The sequence below is a fragment of the Lethenteron reissneri genome, unplaced genomic scaffold (assembly GCF_015708825.2).
Source record: "Lethenteron reissneri isolate LAM-NWPU_2019-01 unplaced genomic scaffold, ASM1570882v1 scaffold_1129, whole genome shotgun sequence".
Taxonomy (NCBI): domain Eukaryota; kingdom Metazoa; phylum Chordata; class Hyperoartia; order Petromyzontiformes; family Petromyzontidae; genus Lethenteron; species Lethenteron reissneri.
Window position 1 is genome coordinate 21,746 of NW_026890815.1, and position 19,335 is coordinate 41,080.

Here is a 19,335-nt window from a genome sequence, read left to right on the forward strand (position 1 = left end):
CAAGTCAAGATCACCTACTAACGACACAGCTGAGATTACACATCAATCATCGTGTGCCACACAGGGGCAGCTGCTACTTGCAGATGCTCTTCGAGTGTTTCAGACAAGCGCCATGTAACAGCAATTATGATGAGAACATCGTGAATGCTTGGGGGCTGATTGGCTCTCGCTCCTGGTGAGAGATTGACCCAACCCACAGGTCCACTAAGACTGGCCACTTGTCTTCTTGCTTCTTTCGGTAAAGTCGTCACGTAGAAGGGAAGTAATAAAATAATAAAACACAATAAAACAATTCTCACGACGTTTCGGCCACAACGCAAGCAGCCATCCTCAGGTGAAAACCAGGTCTGTCGAGGCGACAGCGTCTGAATGAAACAGCACACGCGCTTGGAGCATATATATAAGCTGGGCGCCTTGACAAAAGAATTTGCATATCAAGAGGCATTTAGCATATTTATGAGAAATGCAGGTATGTGATTAGTACTACTTATGCCCGTGCATTATGCAGAATTAGCAGCATCAAAGGAAGGGGATAGGGGTAGCATTAACAAAGGGAAGGAGTGTTAATAGTATGTAGTTGCAGTAACTGGCCACTCGCTCTTACCCTGCAGGTTGAACCTAGGAACTGAGTGTTCAACTTCACGTTATTGTCATTAAAGGCCTGTGAGAAAGGAGCATCTAATGCAGCGACATCGTCTCACGCTTACTCATCTACCGGGTCTCAATTTGACTTTGTGTTGTCTTGGAAGTCCAGCCACACCTCCACAAACTGCTGGGAGTTTCGATTTAAAGCTTTCGTGACTGCAGGGATTCATCTTCTTGGTTCTTTCACCTGAGGACAGCTGCTTGCGTTGTGGCCGAAACGTCGTGAGAATTATTTGATCATGTTTTATTTGTATTATTGTATTACTTCCCTTCTACGTGACTTTACCGAAAGAACCAAGAAGATGCTTGGAGTTGCCTCACTCTGCCTCAGTCAGAATTCTCCTCCTGCTTCACGTTGCCTCCATCGATGTGAAGGTCCCATTCTGGAGTTGAATCTTCATCTTCACATTTTACCATCACTTCTTCGCTCTTCACCTTCACCTCTTCATATTTCACCTTCACCTCTTCATATTTCACCTCATTACCTTTAAAAGTGTCCAAGCTGGGATTTTCTTCCGGTTCTTGTTTCACGAGGGATGGGCTCATTGCGGCACTTTGACTTTCACAAGCTGATTTCAGACTCCACTCCTTGTGGATATTCTGATGCGTCTGTGTTCTCTGGTGGACTTGAAGATGTTCTGACTGTGTAAACGCCTTCCCGCACGGAATGCACTTGAAGGGTTTCTCTCCCGTGTGTGTTCTCTGGTGTTTTATCAGAGAAGATGGCTGTGAAAATGCCTTCCCACACACACTGCACTTGAAGGGTTTCTCTCCCGTGTGTGTTCTCTTGTGTGTTTTAATAGCAAATGACCGTGAAAACGCCTTCCCACACACACTGCACTTGAAGGGTTTCTCTCCCGTGTGTGTTCTCTTGTGTGTTTTAATAGCAAATGACCGTGAAAACGCCTTCCCACACACACTGCACTTGAAGGGTTTCTCTCCCGTGTGTGTTCTCTGGTGTTTTTTAAGATTTGATGACTGTGTAAATGCCTTCCCACACACACTGCACTTGAAGGGTTTCTCTCCCGTGTGTGTTCTCTGGTGTTTTTTAAGAGAAGATGACCGTGAAAATGCCTTCCCACACACAGTGCACTTGAAGGGTTTCTCTCCCGTGTGTGTTCTCTGGTGTTTTATAAGAGAAGATGACTGTGAAAATGCCTTCCCACACACACTGCACTTGAAGGGTTTCTCTCCCGTGTGTGTTCTCTGGTGTGCTTGAAGATGTGGTGATTGTGCAAACGCCTTCCCACACACACTGCACTTGAAGGGTTTCTCTCCCGTGTGTGTTCTCTTGTGTGTTTTAATAGCAAATGACCGTGAAAACGCCTTCCCACACACACTGCACTTGAAGGGTTTCTCTCCTGTGTGTGTTCTCTGGTGGATCTGAAGAACTGATGGCCATGCAAATGCCTTCCCACACACAGTGCACTTGAAGGGTTTCTCTCCTGTGTGTGTTCTCTGGTGCTGTGTCAAATTTACAGTCCGCTCCGTGCTGTATCCACGCTGGTCGCATTGTTGCCTTTCCGTACCGAGCTGTGCTGAGCGCCTTTGCTCCATCAGACCAAGCGACAGCTGCAGACATAAAAAAAGAAAATCCACACCATCTACACGTCAGACACAGCGGAATGCATATATACACAGTCACACGTGACTTACACGTCTATACTTATTCATATATTCATGATGTAGTGAAAAAGTTTCCCAAATTCATCACACGTGTTTTTATGGCACACAATGAGAGGGCAAATAGTCATAAATCTGAATGTGAACCCAAAATTCCGAGCACACAAGTTCGGCTGTCTGGCTACAAAAGGAATATTTCTGAGAGCAAAATTCAGCTGACATCGCAAAGGGTGTTGAAACCAACACTGTTTGTGTTATGCAGAAATGCGTTAATTAATGTTCAATCGTAACTCAGAGGTGTGAACCCAGGCTGAGATGTCCTTAAATGCTGGGGATGAACAGATCCGACTTCTGCTGCTGCACGTGTGTGCTGTGTTAACTTCCTGTTTCCATTTCAACCCACAGAGATACATCGAGATGAGTAAAGACCCATGGAGATTAATAGAAACCCATAGAGACCCACAGAGTCACACAGAGACCCATAGAGATACATCGAGATGAATAGAGACCTATGGAGATGAATAGAAACCCATAGAGACCCATAGAGATACATAGAGACCCACAGAGTCACACAGAGACACATAGAGACCCATAGAGATACATCGAGATGAATAGAGACCCATGGAGATTAATAGAAACCCATGGAGATTAATAGAGACCCACAGAGACACATAGAGACCCATAGAGATACAGCGAGATGAATAGAGACCCATGGAGATTAATAGAGACCCACAGAGTCACACAGAGACCCACAGAGACACATAGAAACCCACAGATACACATAAAGACCCACAGAGACACATGGTTGAGACCCATAGACTAAACTGAAATTTAACTTTTGATTTAAAGCTTTCGTGACTGCAGGGATTCATCTTCTTGGTTCTTTAGGTAAAGTCACGTAGAAGGGAAATAATAAAATAAAACTAATACAATATTTTATATTATTATGTTTTATTTGTATTATTTTGTTATTTCCCTTCTACGTGGCTTTACCAAAAGAACCAAGAAGATGAATCCCTGCAGTCACGAAAGCTTTACATTGAAATATAATATTATATGACCATATTATTTAAATATTTTAGTATATTGTTATATTATTTTAGTATGTTTTATTTGTATTATTTGTATTATTTCCCTTCTACGTGACTTTACCGAAAGAAGCAAGAAGATATAATATTGTTTTGACATAACGTGCGTGTTCAACAGAGTGAATAGACTTCACACTGGCACACACACACACAGTCACAGTGCCATGGTCAACAGCAGCAGGGCTTGTCCCCTCCACATTTAGAATCAACATCAGCACGCGCTCAGCGTGTTTGACAGACATTGACACACGTAGTCTTGGTTCTTTCGGTAAAGTCACGTAGATAGCAAATACAATTAACAGATAATTAAATTAAAGAAAGACCACCTGTGTTGCGGTCAAAACGTCGTGGGTTTTTTTGCTTTAATTTCAATTTTTTATTTAATTTAATATCTTTATCTGTTAGTTTATTTTCTATCTCCGTGACTTTACGAATATGAATTGCTGCAGTTACGAAAGTTTTAAGTCAAAACATTGAGACACACGCGTTGACAAAACCTCCACCCACCCACCTTGTTGTTGTTGTGGGCAGGTAGCTTCTGTAAACAAGAGCGGTACAGCAGCTCAAGCGGGCTTGGGCTGTAAAAAAACGAAAAAAAAAACTGCGTAAATATCTACAATAAACCAAAGTGACAAAGTAGCGAGCCGCGTGAAGACAAATTAAACTTAAGCGAGAGAATTAAAGCAAACGCGATCAGGCGAGGGCAGGAGGCAAGGCCTCGCGTGTCTAGGCCCCGCGTAGTCAAGCTCCAAGCTGGACAGGGATTCACAAGCTGCTGCTGCTGCTCTAGTGACGTCCCTACGAGAGAGAGAGCGAGGCTCTACCTTGGTAAACAACAACAACAACCACAACAACAACCACAACAACAACCACCACAACGATGAGAATTTCTCACCTCGGACTTCACTGCACGCCATTAGCGACAGCTTCCTGTCGCCTCGTGACGTCACGCGGTAGTAGGTGACGTGACGTCACTTCCCGCGTACGAGACAGGCTCCTCCCACAATAAATGAGAATATGAATAAATTATGTTAATGAGACCGTCGCGATAAGCTCGTGACGTCATTAACGGACTCTTTATGTTAATGAGCCGCCCGTCACTGGGCGTGGCTTTGCCCAAATAAGGATTGGCAACTGGAACGACGTCTGCAGTGAACGAGGCGGAGGTGACGTCACGTTCAAGAGCGCGGGGGACGGGGGGGAGGGGGGTGGAATTCTTGGTGACATGACGTCACTAGCGAGGTACACCTCCCCCTGGCGTTTCACGCGGATGACGTAATGCTGAGTGGGGATGTCACAGAGCGGGGTACACAGTGTGTGTGTGTACACTGTGTGTGTGTGTACACTGTGTGTGTGTGTACACTGTGTGTATGTACACTGTGTGTGTACACTGTGTGTGTGTACACTGTGTGTGTGTGTGTGTACACTGTGTCTGTGTACACAGTGTACACACACAGACACACACACACAGACACACACACACAGACACACACACACAGACAGACACACACACAGACACACATACACACAGACACACACACACAGACACACACACAGACACACAGACACACACAGACACACACACACAGACACACACACAGACACACACACAGACACACACACAGACACACACAGACACACACACACAGACACACACACAGACACACACAGACACACACACAGATACACACACAGACACACAGACACACACACACAGACACACACACACAGACACACAGATACACACACAGACACACACGCACAGATACACACACAGACACACACACACAGACACACAGACACACACAGACACACACACACAGACACACACACAGACACACACAGACACACACACAGATACACACACAAACACACACACACAGACACACACAGACACACACATACACCCACATACACACAGACACACACACAGACACACACACACAGATACACACACACACAGACAGACACAACAACAACAACAACCGCCATTCGCCACTAAGTGGCGGTGACGTCACCACGATGCTTGTGCCAGGCCAAGTGCACCTTGAGGCCACGTGAAGTGTCGAAAGCCCGCTGGCAGGAGGTCACGGGGCAGACCCAGGTGCCACTGGTCGACTGACCGAGATGACCGAGATGACTGGCTGATGCACCACCTGTGCCCCCTACTGTGCCAACTTAATAGAAACCCATGGAGATTAATAGAGACCCACAGAGACACATAGAGACCCATAGAGATACAGCGAGATGAATAGAGACCCATGGAGATTAATAGAGACCCACAGAGTCACACAGAGACCCACAGAGACACATAGAAACCCACAGATACACATAAAGACCCACAGAGACACATGGTTGAGACCCATAGACTAAACTGAAATTTAACTTTTGATTTAAAGCTTTCGTGACTGCAGGGATTCATCTTCTTGGTTCTTTAGGTAAAGTCACGTAGAAGGGAAATAATAAAATAAAACTAATACAATATTTTATATTATTATGTTTTATTTGTATTATTTTGTTATTTCCCTTCTACGTGGCTTTACCAAAAGAACCAAGAAGATGAATCCCTGCAGTCACGAAAGCTTTACATTGAAATATAATATTATATGACCATATTATTTAAATATTTTAGTATATTGTTATATTATTTTAGTATGTTTTATTTGTATTATTTGTATTATTTCCCTTCTACGTGACTTTACCGAAAGAAGCAAGAAGATATAATATTGTTTTGACATAACGTGCGTGTTCAACAGAGTGAATAGACTTCACACTGGCACACACACACACAGTCACAGTGCCATGGTCAACAGCAGCAGGGCTTGTCCCCTCCACATTTAGAATCAACATCAGCACGCGCTCAGCGTGTTTGACAGACATTGACACACGTAGTCTTGGTTCTTTCGGTAAAGTCACGTAGATAGCAAATACAATTAACAGATAATTAAATTAAAGAAAGACCACCTGTGTTGCGGTCAAAACGTCGTGGGTTTTTTTGCTTTAATTTCAATTTTTTATTTAATTTAATATCTTTATCTGTTAGTTTATTTTCTATCTCCGTGACTTTACGAATATGAATTGCTGCAGTTACGAAAGTTTTAAGTCAAAACATTGAGACACACGCGTTGACAAAACCTCCACCCACCCACCTTGTTGTTGTTGTGGGCAGGTAGCTTCTGTAAACAAGAGCGGTACAGCAGCTCAAGCGGGCTTGGGCTGTAAAAAAACGAAAAAAAAAACTGCGTAAATATCTACAATAAACCAAAGTGACAAAGTAGCGAGCCGCGTGAAGACAAATTAAACTTAAGCGAGAGAATTAAAGCAAACGCGATCAGGCGAGGGCAGGAGGCAAGGCCTCGCGTGTCTAGGCCCCGCGTAGTCAAGCTCCAAGCTGGACAGGGATTCACAAGCTGCTGCTGCTGCTCTAGTGACGTCCCTACGAGAGAGAGAGCGAGGCTCTACCTTGGTAAACAACAACAACAACCACAACAACAACCACAACAACAACCACCACAACGATGAGAATTTCTCACCTCGGACTTCACTGCACGCCATTAGCGACAGCTTCCTGTCGCCTCGTGACGTCACGCGGTAGTAGGTGACGTGACGTCACTTCCCGCGTACGAGACAGGCTCCTCCCACAATAAATGAGAATATGAATAAATTATGTTAATGAGACCGTCGCGATAAGCTCGTGACGTCATTAACGGACTCTTTATGTTAATGAGCCGCCCGTCACTGGGCGTGGCTTTGCCCAAATAAGGATTGGCAACTGGAACGACGTCTGCAGTGAACGAGGCGGAGGTGACGTCACGTTCAAGAGCGCGGGGGACGGGGGGGAGGGGGGTGGAATTCTTGGTGACATGACGTCACTAGCGAGGTACACCTCCCCCTGGCGTTTCACGCGGATGACGTAATGCTGAGTGGGGATGTCACAGAGCGGGGTACACAGTGTGTGTGTGTACACTGTGTGTGTGTGTACACTGTGTGTGTGTGTACACTGTGTGTATGTACACTGTGTGTGTACACTGTGTGTGTGTACACTGTGTGTGTGTGTGTGTACACTGTGTCTGTGTACACAGTGTACACACACAGACACACACACACAGACACACACACACAGACACACACACACAGACAGACACACACACAGACACACATACACACAGACACACACACACAGACACACACACAGACACACAGACACACACAGACACACACACACAGACACACACACAGACACACACACAGACACACACACAGACACACACAGACACACACACACAGACACACACACAGACACACACAGACACACACACAGATACACACACAGACACACAGACACACACACACAGACACACACACACAGACACACAGATACACACACAGACACACACGCACAGATACACACACAGACACACACACACAGACACACAGACACACACAGACACACACACACAGACACACACACAGACACACACAGACACACACACAGATACACACACAAACACACACACACAGACACACACAGACACACACATACACCCACATACACACAGACACACACACAGACACACACACAGATACACACACACACAGACAGACACAACAACAACAACAACCGCCATTCGCCACTAAGTGGCGGTGACGTCACCACGATGCTTGTGCCAGGCCAAGTGCACCTTGAGGCCACGTGAAGTGTCGAAAGCCCGCTGGCAGGAGGTCACGGGGCAGACCCAGGTGCCACTGGTCGACTGACCGAGATGACCGAGATGACTGGCTGATGCACCACCTGTGCCCCCTACTGTGCCAACTTGCTGTGCTTTAGCCACCCGGCGCTCCGCTCGTTGTTGTGAGCGTCGCTCCTCCGCCCTCCGTTGTTGTTGGAGGGCGACTGCCTCCAACTGCCCAGTAGCGTCCTTCACGAGCCTCCTCCACTGAGGCCGATCTTGACACCGCTGGTACCAGTCATCGGCAAGTCCACTCAGCTCCACGTCCTCCTGTACCACATCACTCCATCTCTTCTCCAGCCCGTGCCGCGCCCGTCTAGCCCCCTCGATCCGGCCGAACAAAAGCTGTTTAGGCATGCGGTGGCTGGGCATGCGGGCTACATGACCCAGCCAACGCAGCCTTGCCTGCCGGAGGAGCTCACTGATGGGACTTTGCCCAGATCTTTCAAGGATTTGTGAGCTCCTCACACAATCCAGCCTGGTTAAACCCAGGATGGATCGTAGGCAGGCCAGCCTAAATGTTTCCAACCGGCGAAGATGCTCCACCAGGGGGGTCCACGTCTCGCAAGCGTAGAGAAGGGAGGGAATGACCGTGGCCGAGAAGATCTGAAGCTTCGTGCGGAGCGACAGACCAGGTAGCTTCCACACAGCGTTACGCAACCGATGAAAGATATTGCCGCTCGACTGATTCGGAGTGAGACCTCTGCTGATAGACTGGAGCCGGTCATAAGCATACTGCCCAGGTATGGGAAACTCTCCACTCTCTCCACAACTGCCCCATCACCAATTGGGAGTTGTGGGGGTGGAGTGTCCGATGGTACAAAATACCCAGGCAGGTGCTTGGTTTTGGTGGGGCTGATGGTAAGGCCCCACCTCTTAGTGGCACGCTCCAGTCTCAGCAGCAGCGCCTCCAACTCCTCTTCTGAATGAGCAGCTATTACCAAATCATCGGCATACATAACGTGGTTGACCAATAGGGAGCCATCCCTTGATCGCACCCGGGCGTCGATCAGCCTCCCATTATATCTGTACCAAACGGAAATTCCCCCGGTACAGCTATTGAAGGCTTCACGAACTACGCGGTCAAAAATAGATGTTAAATAATGTGGGAGCCAGAGGACATCCCTGTCGCACCCCAAGGTGTACAGGGAAAGGCTCCGACTCCCGGCCACGTAGTTTTACCCGGGCCCGCTCACCATCATGAAGGTCCTTAATGATCGTGAGCAGAGGGTCAGGGACTCCGAAAGCACGAAGAACAACCCAGAGTCCAGTCCTACTGATGGTATCATAGGCCTTGACCAGGTCAATAAAGCAGAGATGTAGGTCTTTTTGGAATTCCCTACACCTCTGCTGTAGCAGACGGACAGAAAATATGGCATCTGTGCAGGACCGCCCTTTCCTGAAACCGCATTGGGGCTCCGCAAGCCCCTCCTCAGCGTGCCTAGCAAGGCGATGTTGAATAATCCTTGCCAGGACCTTACCCGGCACACTGAGGAGTGAGATGCCCCTGTAGTTGTTACAGTCTGTGCGGTCCCCCTTCTTAAAGAGGGGGACCACCAGGGCATCCTTCCAGTCCTGCGGAACCCGTCCAGTGGTCCAGACTGTTGTTATGATGTCATATAGGGCAGTCTGTGCACAAACGCCACCCTCCCTCAGCATTTCGCTTGGGAGATCATCTCTGCCCGGTGCCTTCCCTGGTCTCAGACTCCGGATCGCCCTCAGTACTTCCTCAACAGCTGGAACCTCAGCCAGCCACTCACAGGGGGTGACCTCTTCCAATATTTGAGGCACCGCAGCCTCAGCAGGGTTATCCCCACTTTGTGCCATGATGTTTTCCTGGCTGAGAGAATTTCCCTCCCCCAGGACCTCACAGAAATGCTCAGAAAATCTGCAAACCTGTTCCTGGGGGTCGGAGATTGGATCACCGTTTTTTCCTCTAATGATGGTAATAGGTGTGGCGCTGCAGGTTACTTTTTTGATGGAGTTAAATAGTGATTTGTGATCACGGGCCACTGAGGCAGACTCCATCTCCTTAGCAACCCGCGACCACCACCCATCCTTACAACGCCTTACGGCTCTCCGAACTTCCGAGCGAAGGCTGCGGTAAACCTCCTCATTCTCTGACGTGGGATGCTGTAGGCGATGAGAGTGGGCCTGTCGCTTTTTCTCAATTAACCTGAACACCTCCTCTGTCAGCCAGGGTTTCTGGGGAGGTCTGGACCGCGTACCCAAAGCAGCCATTGCAGCTGCATGAGTCACAGTCTTAAACCTCGCCCATTTACCCTCGACATCAGGTGGAGTGGGGGACGATGCCAACCCCAGCTGCAAGCGATGATGAAATTCTCGCTTGCAACTTTCATCAGCTAACTGAGACCAGGCCACTTTTGGTTGGAATGGGATCCTGGGTGTACACCCACCACCGGAGTGGAAGAAAGGCAGGCGCATCTTACAGATGACTAGTCGATGGTCAGAGGACAGATCAGCTCCACGGTAGGTCCTGGTGTCAAGGACATGGGTTCGCATCCGCTGGTCCGTCACTATGTAGTCCAGCAGATGTTCTTGCTTGGACCCGGCATGTATCCATGATGTTGTGTGGATGCGCCGATGCCGGAAGAGCGTGTTGGTAATTACAAGCCCATGGGCTGCACAAAAATCTAGCAGCCTCCTACCGTTATTATTGAGCTGATCTGGCCCATGCCTTCCAATCACTCCAGACCAGGTGTCAGCATCATGACCAACTCGGGCATTGAAGTCACCCAACAAGATGACTCTGTCCCGAGTGGCCACTTTAGCCAGCACCTGTGACAGGAGGTCATAGAAAGCGTCTGACTCATCGGCTTTGCTTGCATCCCTCCACGGATGTTCGTCTTCGGTGGGGGCATAAGTAACCACGACCACCACTCCTCGCCTCTGGTTGATGGGAAGGCGAGCCCAAAGTATCCTGGGGCTTACAGCTTCCCACACCTCACCGCCACGCTCCCACGCCCCCTTCATTCTTTTGTTCAGAAGAAGAGCCACACCCTGTTGTTTGGCAGTCTCCTGCCCCGAGTAGAGGACTGTCCACCCCTCATGGTGGCAGGAGCCAGAACCGGTCCACCGGACCTCCTGAATGCCACAGAGATCCAGGCGGTACCGGTCCAGCTCCCGACAGAGGAGTGGCAGCCTCTCCTCCGCAGTGAGCGTTCGAACATTCCACGTGGCCATCCGCAATGGTTTTTTGTTGTTTCTGGAGGAGCCCCGAGGGTGAAAATTCAATCTCCTGGCTCCGCCAAATGGGGTTTGGCCAGGAGACGTCATAAAAGCCTGACCCCCCGGGGCCTCCGGCACAAGCTTATTTGTTACAGGTTTATGTTTAATTCGTGGTTTAGTGGTAATGAATTGAAGGTGGAGGGGTTACCAGCCCCTCACACCCGTCCAGAGCCCCCGTTCAGCCACTGTGGTGGTCACAGACGCCATGAGGGGAGAGGCCAATGGGCATTGGCCCTCCCCCCACAGCAATGTCCACGACAGTGTTGCCCGTCCGGCACCGCGAGGAGGTAGGAGGTTGTTTTGCCGGACTACAGACACACACACACAGACACACACACAGACACACACACAGACACACACAGACACACACACAGATACACACACAAACACACACACACAGACACACACAGACACACACATACACCCACATACACACAGACACACACACAGACACACACACACAGATACACACACACACAGACAGACACACACACAGACACACATACACACAGACACACACACACAGACACACACACAGACACACACACAGACACACACACACAGATACACACACACAGACACACACACACAGACACACACAGACACACAGACACACACAGACACACACACACACAGACACACACACAGACACACACACACAGACACACACACACAGACACACACACACAGACACACACACACAGACACACACAGACACACACACAGACACACACACACACAGACACACACACACAGACACACAGATTATCTGAGTTAAGCTGATTGATGACCATCTAAACTTGAAGCTTTCGTGACTGCAAGGAATCATATTCTTAGGTGTTTTCGGTAAAGTCACGTAGGCAAAACATCAAAATTAATAAAAATAATAAAATAAATAAAGATCTTTATTTTATTATTTTTATAAATTATAATATAAAATAAAGATTTTTTTAAAATAAAAATAATAAAATAAAATAAAGATCTTTATTTTATTTTATTATTTTTCATTAATTTTGATGTTTTGCCTACGTGACTTTACCGAAAACACCTAAGAATAGATGACCATCTGTATTATGTTGTGATGTCACGGGAGGGGAGTTTTAATAGGCTACATACACTACACACACACCACACATATACTACACACACACGCTACATACACTACACCCACACCACACACACGCTACATACACTACACACACACATACACACGCTACACACACTACACACACACCACACACATACACACGCTACATACACTACACACACACACGCTACACACACTACACACACACCACACACATACACACGCTACATACACTACACACACACCACACACACACACACGCTACATACACTACACACACACCACACACACGCTACATACACTACACACACACATACACACGCTACACACACTACATACACTACACACACACCACACACATACACACGCTACATACACTACACACACACCACACACACACACACGCTACGTACACTACACACACACATACACACGCTACATACACTACACACACACATACACACGCTACATACACTACACACACACACGCTACACACACTACACACACACACACCACACACATACGCACGCTACATACACTACACACACACCACACACGCTACATACACTACACACACACACACCACACACATACACACGCTACGTACACTACACACACACATACACACGCTACATACACTACACACACATATACACACGCTACATACACTACACACATACCACACACACACGCACGCTACGTACACTACACACACACCACACACACACGCACGCTACGTACACTACACACACTGCACACACAACTACACGTGCTACTCTCCCAACGTGCAGGTACGCTGACGTTGAGGGAAAACAAGTGAGCCGATGAGAGCGACGTCGACGTTGCCGGTGGTGGCGGCTGTGGCCGCAGCCCGACCTGGATCCCGTGCGCGGTCGCTCACCCGACTCGGTCACTCACCCACCTCGGTCGCTCACCCGCGGTGCCCCGACTCGGTCGCTCACCCACCTCGGTCGCTCACCCGCGGTGCCCCGACTCGGTCGCTCACCCGACTCGGTCGCTCACCCGACTCGGTCGCTCACCCGACTCGGTCGCTCACCCGCGGTGCCCCGACTCGGTCGCTCACCCGACTCGGTCACTCACCCACCTCGGTCGCTCACCCGCGGTGCCCCGACTCGGTCGCTCACCCACCTCGGTCGCTCACCCGCGGTGCCCCGACTCGGTCGCTCACCCGACTCGGTCGCTCACCCGACTCGGTCGCTCACCCGACTCGGTCGCTCACCCGCGGTGCCCCGACTCGGTCGCTCACCCGACTCGGTCGCTCACCCGACTCGGTCGCTCACCCACCTCGGTCGCTCACCCGCGGTGCCCCGACTCGGTCGCTCACCCGACTCGGTCGCTCACCCGACTCGGTCGCTCACCCGACTCGGTCGCTCACCCGACTCGGTCGCTCACCCGACTCGGTCGCTCACCCGACTCGGTGGCTCACCCGACTCGGTGGCTCACCCGCGGTGCCGCTGCCGCGACAGACGCACTCTGCCGCCGCCGCCACCCTCGGCGATCGTCGCCAGGGAGGACGTCCACCCTCCTCCTGCGGCCGCGTACTTCACATCTGTCACGTGACCCACGCGTGTGGAAGCGTCACGCATCGTGGCGCAGCGATTAGCGCTACGCCGCGCTACGAACCCGGCGACCCGAGTTCGATTCCCGCTCACGGCCACCGCCGGTGACGATTATTTGAACCGGTCCTGGGCCTCCGCTAGGTCGACTCAGCCTCAAACGAGTAACTGGTGCAGTGTGTGAACGTCGCCACTGGGGAGACAAAGGCGGCCGGGCATGGTGGATCCAAGTCTCGGGCGAAGCCGGGTAGTACAGCTAGTAGCTTGACAAAGTCAACGATTCTCCACTTGTTCAACATCGTTGTCAACGCGTGGCCTGGAGTCTTCTCCACGTGGTCTCCAGGTGCTCACAGGCACATTTCTCGTGGTGTTGATGGTGTTGGTGTTGTTGCAAATTCTCAGAAGTGTTATGTTTTTGCTGCCCGACCTGCAAGACGGCGGCGGAGGGCGGTGGCAGGGGACGCGTGGATGTCTCGTGTTGCTGGTTCAGCGGTAATGTTACGCGTGCAACGCATTTACTAATGCAGATGCGTGCTTATTGCGTGCCATGACGGGACGCGTTGTACATGATTGCACGTAAAGAATATTCAGAATGTTGGAAATAATGTCTTCTACTTATATAATAATTGTTTATGTATATAAAGTGCACTACTTCGCTGCATCGTGTCGCATATCCTGCATTGCACAGTTAATATTGGTAACTGCACACAAATGCACATTTTGCATTAACCATGCAAGGGGTGGTAACTTTTGCAAATAATGCATAATTATGTTAAAAAATGTTCACGTTTACAAATTATGCAATAAAGTACAAAATGACAGTTTGCTAATTTTTGATTGATATTGATTGACTTTCACATTCTTGCACAGACACTCATTGTATATGGTCTCATCAATATCAGAAATGAATTTACACCGCTTGCATTGTCCAATGCATTACACGCTCATCAGATGGTGCACAACTCCGCCTTACAATAAATCACGACTGAGGATCATTCCGTTTGCGACGCTTCGCTATGAACCTGGCGGCCCGAGTTCGAATCCAGGCCACAGCTAACATCATTGTGCTGACAGTATTCAACTCTGCAAAGCCAATTATCAGTACAAAACGGACTTTCATGACCACATGCATTATCAAGGTATCACAGGTCATTAAAATGCTCTATCAAAGCAAAAGTGTCCTGTGCAAAACTGAGGTCCATCGCAACATTGACCCGCTGATGTTCATGAACAGTGCAGCTACGTGAAGTAATTGTAATGCGAGCGTATGCTGGTTTCCCCGCCCCAGCCCCTAAGTCAACCAGGCGACACGACGAAATAAAGAGACGGAGACACAGTTTTGTTGACTGTTTTCTGGGGCAATGCCACCGATATATGTTCGCTAACGGAATAAACACAAAAGAAATGTCAATCCCCCTCGGCCTGGGGCTCCATGCAAGATCTCACCTCGTGGAGTTGCAATGATCATGAGAACGGTGTGGAATCAGCCCAGAACTACACGGGAGGATCTTGTCAATGATCTCAAGGCAGCTGGGACCATAGTCACCAAGAAAAAGTTGGTGACACACTACGCCGTGAAGGACTGAAATCCTGCAGCGCCCACAAGGTCCCCCTGCTCAAGAAAGCACATTTACATGCCCGTCTGAAGTTTGCCAATGAACATCCGAATGATTCAGAGGACAACTGGGTGAAAATGCTGTGGTCAGATGAGACCAAAATTGAGCTCTTTGGCATCAACTCAACTCGCCGTCTTTGGAGGAGGAAAAATGCTGCCTATGACCCCAAGAACACCATCCCCACCGTCAAACATGGAGGTGGAAACATGCTTAGGGGGTGTTTTTCTAATGGGACAGGACAACTTCACCGCATCAAAGGGACGATGGACACTGTGTGTACACACAGTGTGTGTACGCACTGTGTGTGTACACTGTGTGTGTACACTGTGTACGTACAGTGTGTGTTACATGTACGCACACAGACAAGTTTTCATTCTAAATTATTGACAGGCATATGCACAAAATTGAATTACTGCAGTGAAATATACTGCATCAGATAACATCTTATTCTTTGGTTCTTTCAGTAAAGTCACGTAGAACGAAATTTAATAGAAAACGACGTTTCGATTGGAACACAAGCAACCATCGTCAGGTACAAGTGAATGAAAACACAAACATAGTGAACTTATAAATATAATGCAACACAACACAGAGTCACCCAACACAACAGTCAACACCCTACCTGGTTGATTACCTTCTTCCAAAATTGAACAATTTAGTTTAGATAACATCTTATTAACAAGGAGCTATTTCAAGAATGCACCCTCTACTGAACAGTGGATGTGAAACACACAATTGTGCAATTCAAAACGAGTAGGCCTTTGCATGTTGGCGTCTGGGTCAAAAATTTAGCAAATTCTAAACATTACCTACAAACGACACAGCTGAGATGACAGATCAATCATCGCCCCCTACTGACAGGCTCTTGACAATATTCAGGCCGGTGCAGGGCCACCACCTTGTGCCACACAGGGGCAGCTGCTACTTGGGGTGCTCTTAGAATGTTTGAGACGAGGTACGATACAAAACTCCGAGTTGCTGAGCGGATTAAGTCAGCACCATGTAAAAGCAATTATAACATCGTGAATGCTTGGAAGCTTATTGGCTCTCAGAGATATACCCAACACACAGGTCCACAAAGACTGGCCACCCTTACCCTGCAGATTGAACCTAGGAACTGAGTGTTCAACTTCACGTTATTGTCATTAAAGGCCTGTGACAAAGGTGCATCTATTGGAGCGACATCGTCTCTGGCTTACACATTTACCGGGTCCCCATTTCACTTTGTATTGTCTCGGAGGAAGTCCACCGACACCTCCACTTCCACAAACTGCTGGGAGTTGCCTCGCTCTGCCTCAGTCAGAATTCTCCTCCTGCTTCACGTTGCCTCCATCCATGTGAAGGTCCCATTCTGGAGTTGAATCTTCATCTTCACACTTTACCTTCACTTCTTTACTCTTCACCATCACTTCTTCACATTCCACCTTCACCTCTTCATATTTCACCTTGGTACCTTTAAAAGTGTCCAAGCTGGGATTTTCTTCCGGTTCTTGTTTGATGAGGGATGGGCTCATTGCAGCACTTTGACTTTCACAAGCTGATTTCACACTCCAGTCCTTGTGGATCTTCTGATGCTTGTGTCTTCTCTGGTGTACTTGAAGATTGGAAGAATCTGAAAACGCCTTCCTGCACAGAATGCACTTGAAGGGTTTCTCTCCCGTGTGTGTTCTCTGGTGTCTTTTAAGATCTGATGACCGTGAAAGTGCCTTCCCACACACAGTGCACTTGAAGGGTTTCTCTCCCGTGTGTGTTCTCTGGTGTTTTATAAGAGAAGATGACTGTGAAAATGCCTTCCCACACACAGTGCACTTGAAGGGTTTCTCTCCCGTGTGTGTTCTTTGGTGTGTTACAAGAGTAGATGAATGTGCAAATGCCTTCCCACACACACTGCACTTGAAGGGTTTCTCTCCCGTGTGTGTTCTCTGGTGTCTTACGAGATGATGTAAAAAAGAAAACGCCTTCCCGCACAGAGTACACTTGAAAGGTTTCTCTCCTGTGTGTGTTCTCTGGTGTCTTTTAAGAACAGATGACCGTGAAAGTGCCTTCCCACACACAATGCACTTGAAGGGTTTCTCTCCCGTGTGTATTCTCTGGTGTTTTTTAAGAGAAGATGACTGTGCAAATGCCTTCCTGCACAGAGTACACTTGAAAGGTTTCTCTCCTATGTGTGTTCTCTGGTGTCTTTTAAGATTATTTGACTGTGAAAATGCCACCCCACACACACTACACTTGAAGGGTTTCTCTCCCGTGTGTGCTCTCTGGTGTCTTTTAAGATAATATGACCGTGAAAATGCCTTCCCACACACACTGCACTTGAAGGGTTTCTCTCCTGCGTGAGCTCTCTGGTGCTGTGTCAAATTTCCAGTCCGCTCCGTGCTGTATCCACGCCGGTCGCATTGTTGCCTTGCCGTACTGAGCTGTGCTGAGCGCCTTTGCTCCATCAGACCAAGCGACAGCTGCAGACAGAAAAAAATTATATCCACACCACCTACACGTCAGATACAGAGTAATGCATATACACAGTCACACGTGACTTACACGTCTATACTTATTCATATATTCATGATGTCGTGAAAAAGTTTCCCAAATTCATCACACAGGCTGTTATTGCACACAATGAGAGGGCAAATGGTCATAAAAATGCCTGGAAGCCCTCGTATCTCCGTGGTGAGATGTTAACTACCTCACCTGGTATACAGGAAGTAGTGGGTTCGATCCCGACCCTGACGCCTGCTGCTGTATATTTGGAGTTTGCGTGTCTCTCTCTCTGTGGTGAGATGTTAACTACCTCACCTGGTATACAGGAAGTCGTGGGTTCGATCCCGACCCTGACGCCTGCTGCTGCTGTATATTTGGAGTTTGCGTGTCTCTCTCTCTCTCTCTCCGTGGTGAGATGTTAACTACCTCACCTGGTATACAGGAAGTCGTGGGTTCGATCCCGACCCTGACGCTTACTGCTGCTGCTGTATATTTGGAGTTTGCGTGTCTCTCTCTCCGTGGTGAGATGTTAACTACCTCGCCTGGTATACAGGAAGTCGTGGGTTCGATCCCGACCCTGACGCCTGCTGCTGCTGCTGTATATTTGGAGTTTGCGTGTCTCTCTCTCCGTGGTCGCGTGGATTTTCCTCCGAATCTCCCGGGTTTCCTCTCCACATTTAGAGTCAACATCAGTACGTGATTAGCGTCTTTGACCGATACCCATTTCCACACGTATTCTTGGTTCTTTCGGTAAAGTTACGTAGATAGACAATAACAACAGATAACATAAAATAAATGCCACTTGTGTTGTGATAGAAACGTCGTGGTTTTATTTACAATTTTGTTTACTTTTATTCATTTTATTATCTGTTATTTTTTATAAATTTTCTATCTCCGTGACTTCACCGAAAGAACCAAGAATATGAATTGCTGCAGTTACGAAAGTTTTAAGTCAAAACATTGACACACGCGTTGACAAACCCACCTTGTTGTTGTTGTGGGCAGGTAGCTTCTGTAAACAAGAGCGGTACAGCAGCTCAGGCGGGCTTGGGCTGGTAAAAAACTAAAAAAAAAACTGCGTTAATATCTACAGTAAACCAAAGTGACAAAGTAGCGAGCCGCGTGAAGACAAATTAAACTTAAGGGAGGGAATTAAAGCAAACGCGACCAGGCGAGGGCAGGAGGCAAGGCCCCGCGTGTCTAGGCCCCGCGTTGTAAAGTTCCAACTTGGACATCGATTC

The 19,335-nt window shown here is 48.3% G+C and overlaps 1 protein-coding gene across 1 annotated transcript; it reads right to left on the reverse strand.

The window, feature by feature from the left end:
• Positions 1–943: 943 nt before the first annotated feature.
• On the reverse strand, positions 944–19,046 carry LOC133361524 (zinc finger protein 883-like). The gene is made up of 3 exons (XM_061580451.1): positions 18,632–19,046; positions 17,212–18,072; positions 944–2,028 (listed from the first exon to the last, which is right to left on the reverse strand). Exons 1-3 carry the CDS (start codon positions 18,782–18,784, stop codon positions 973–975), a joined length of 2,070 nt encoding a protein of 689 aa, XP_061436435.1. The 5' UTR covers positions 18,785–19,046; the 3' UTR covers positions 944–972.
• Positions 19,047–19,335: the final 289 nt, after the last annotated feature.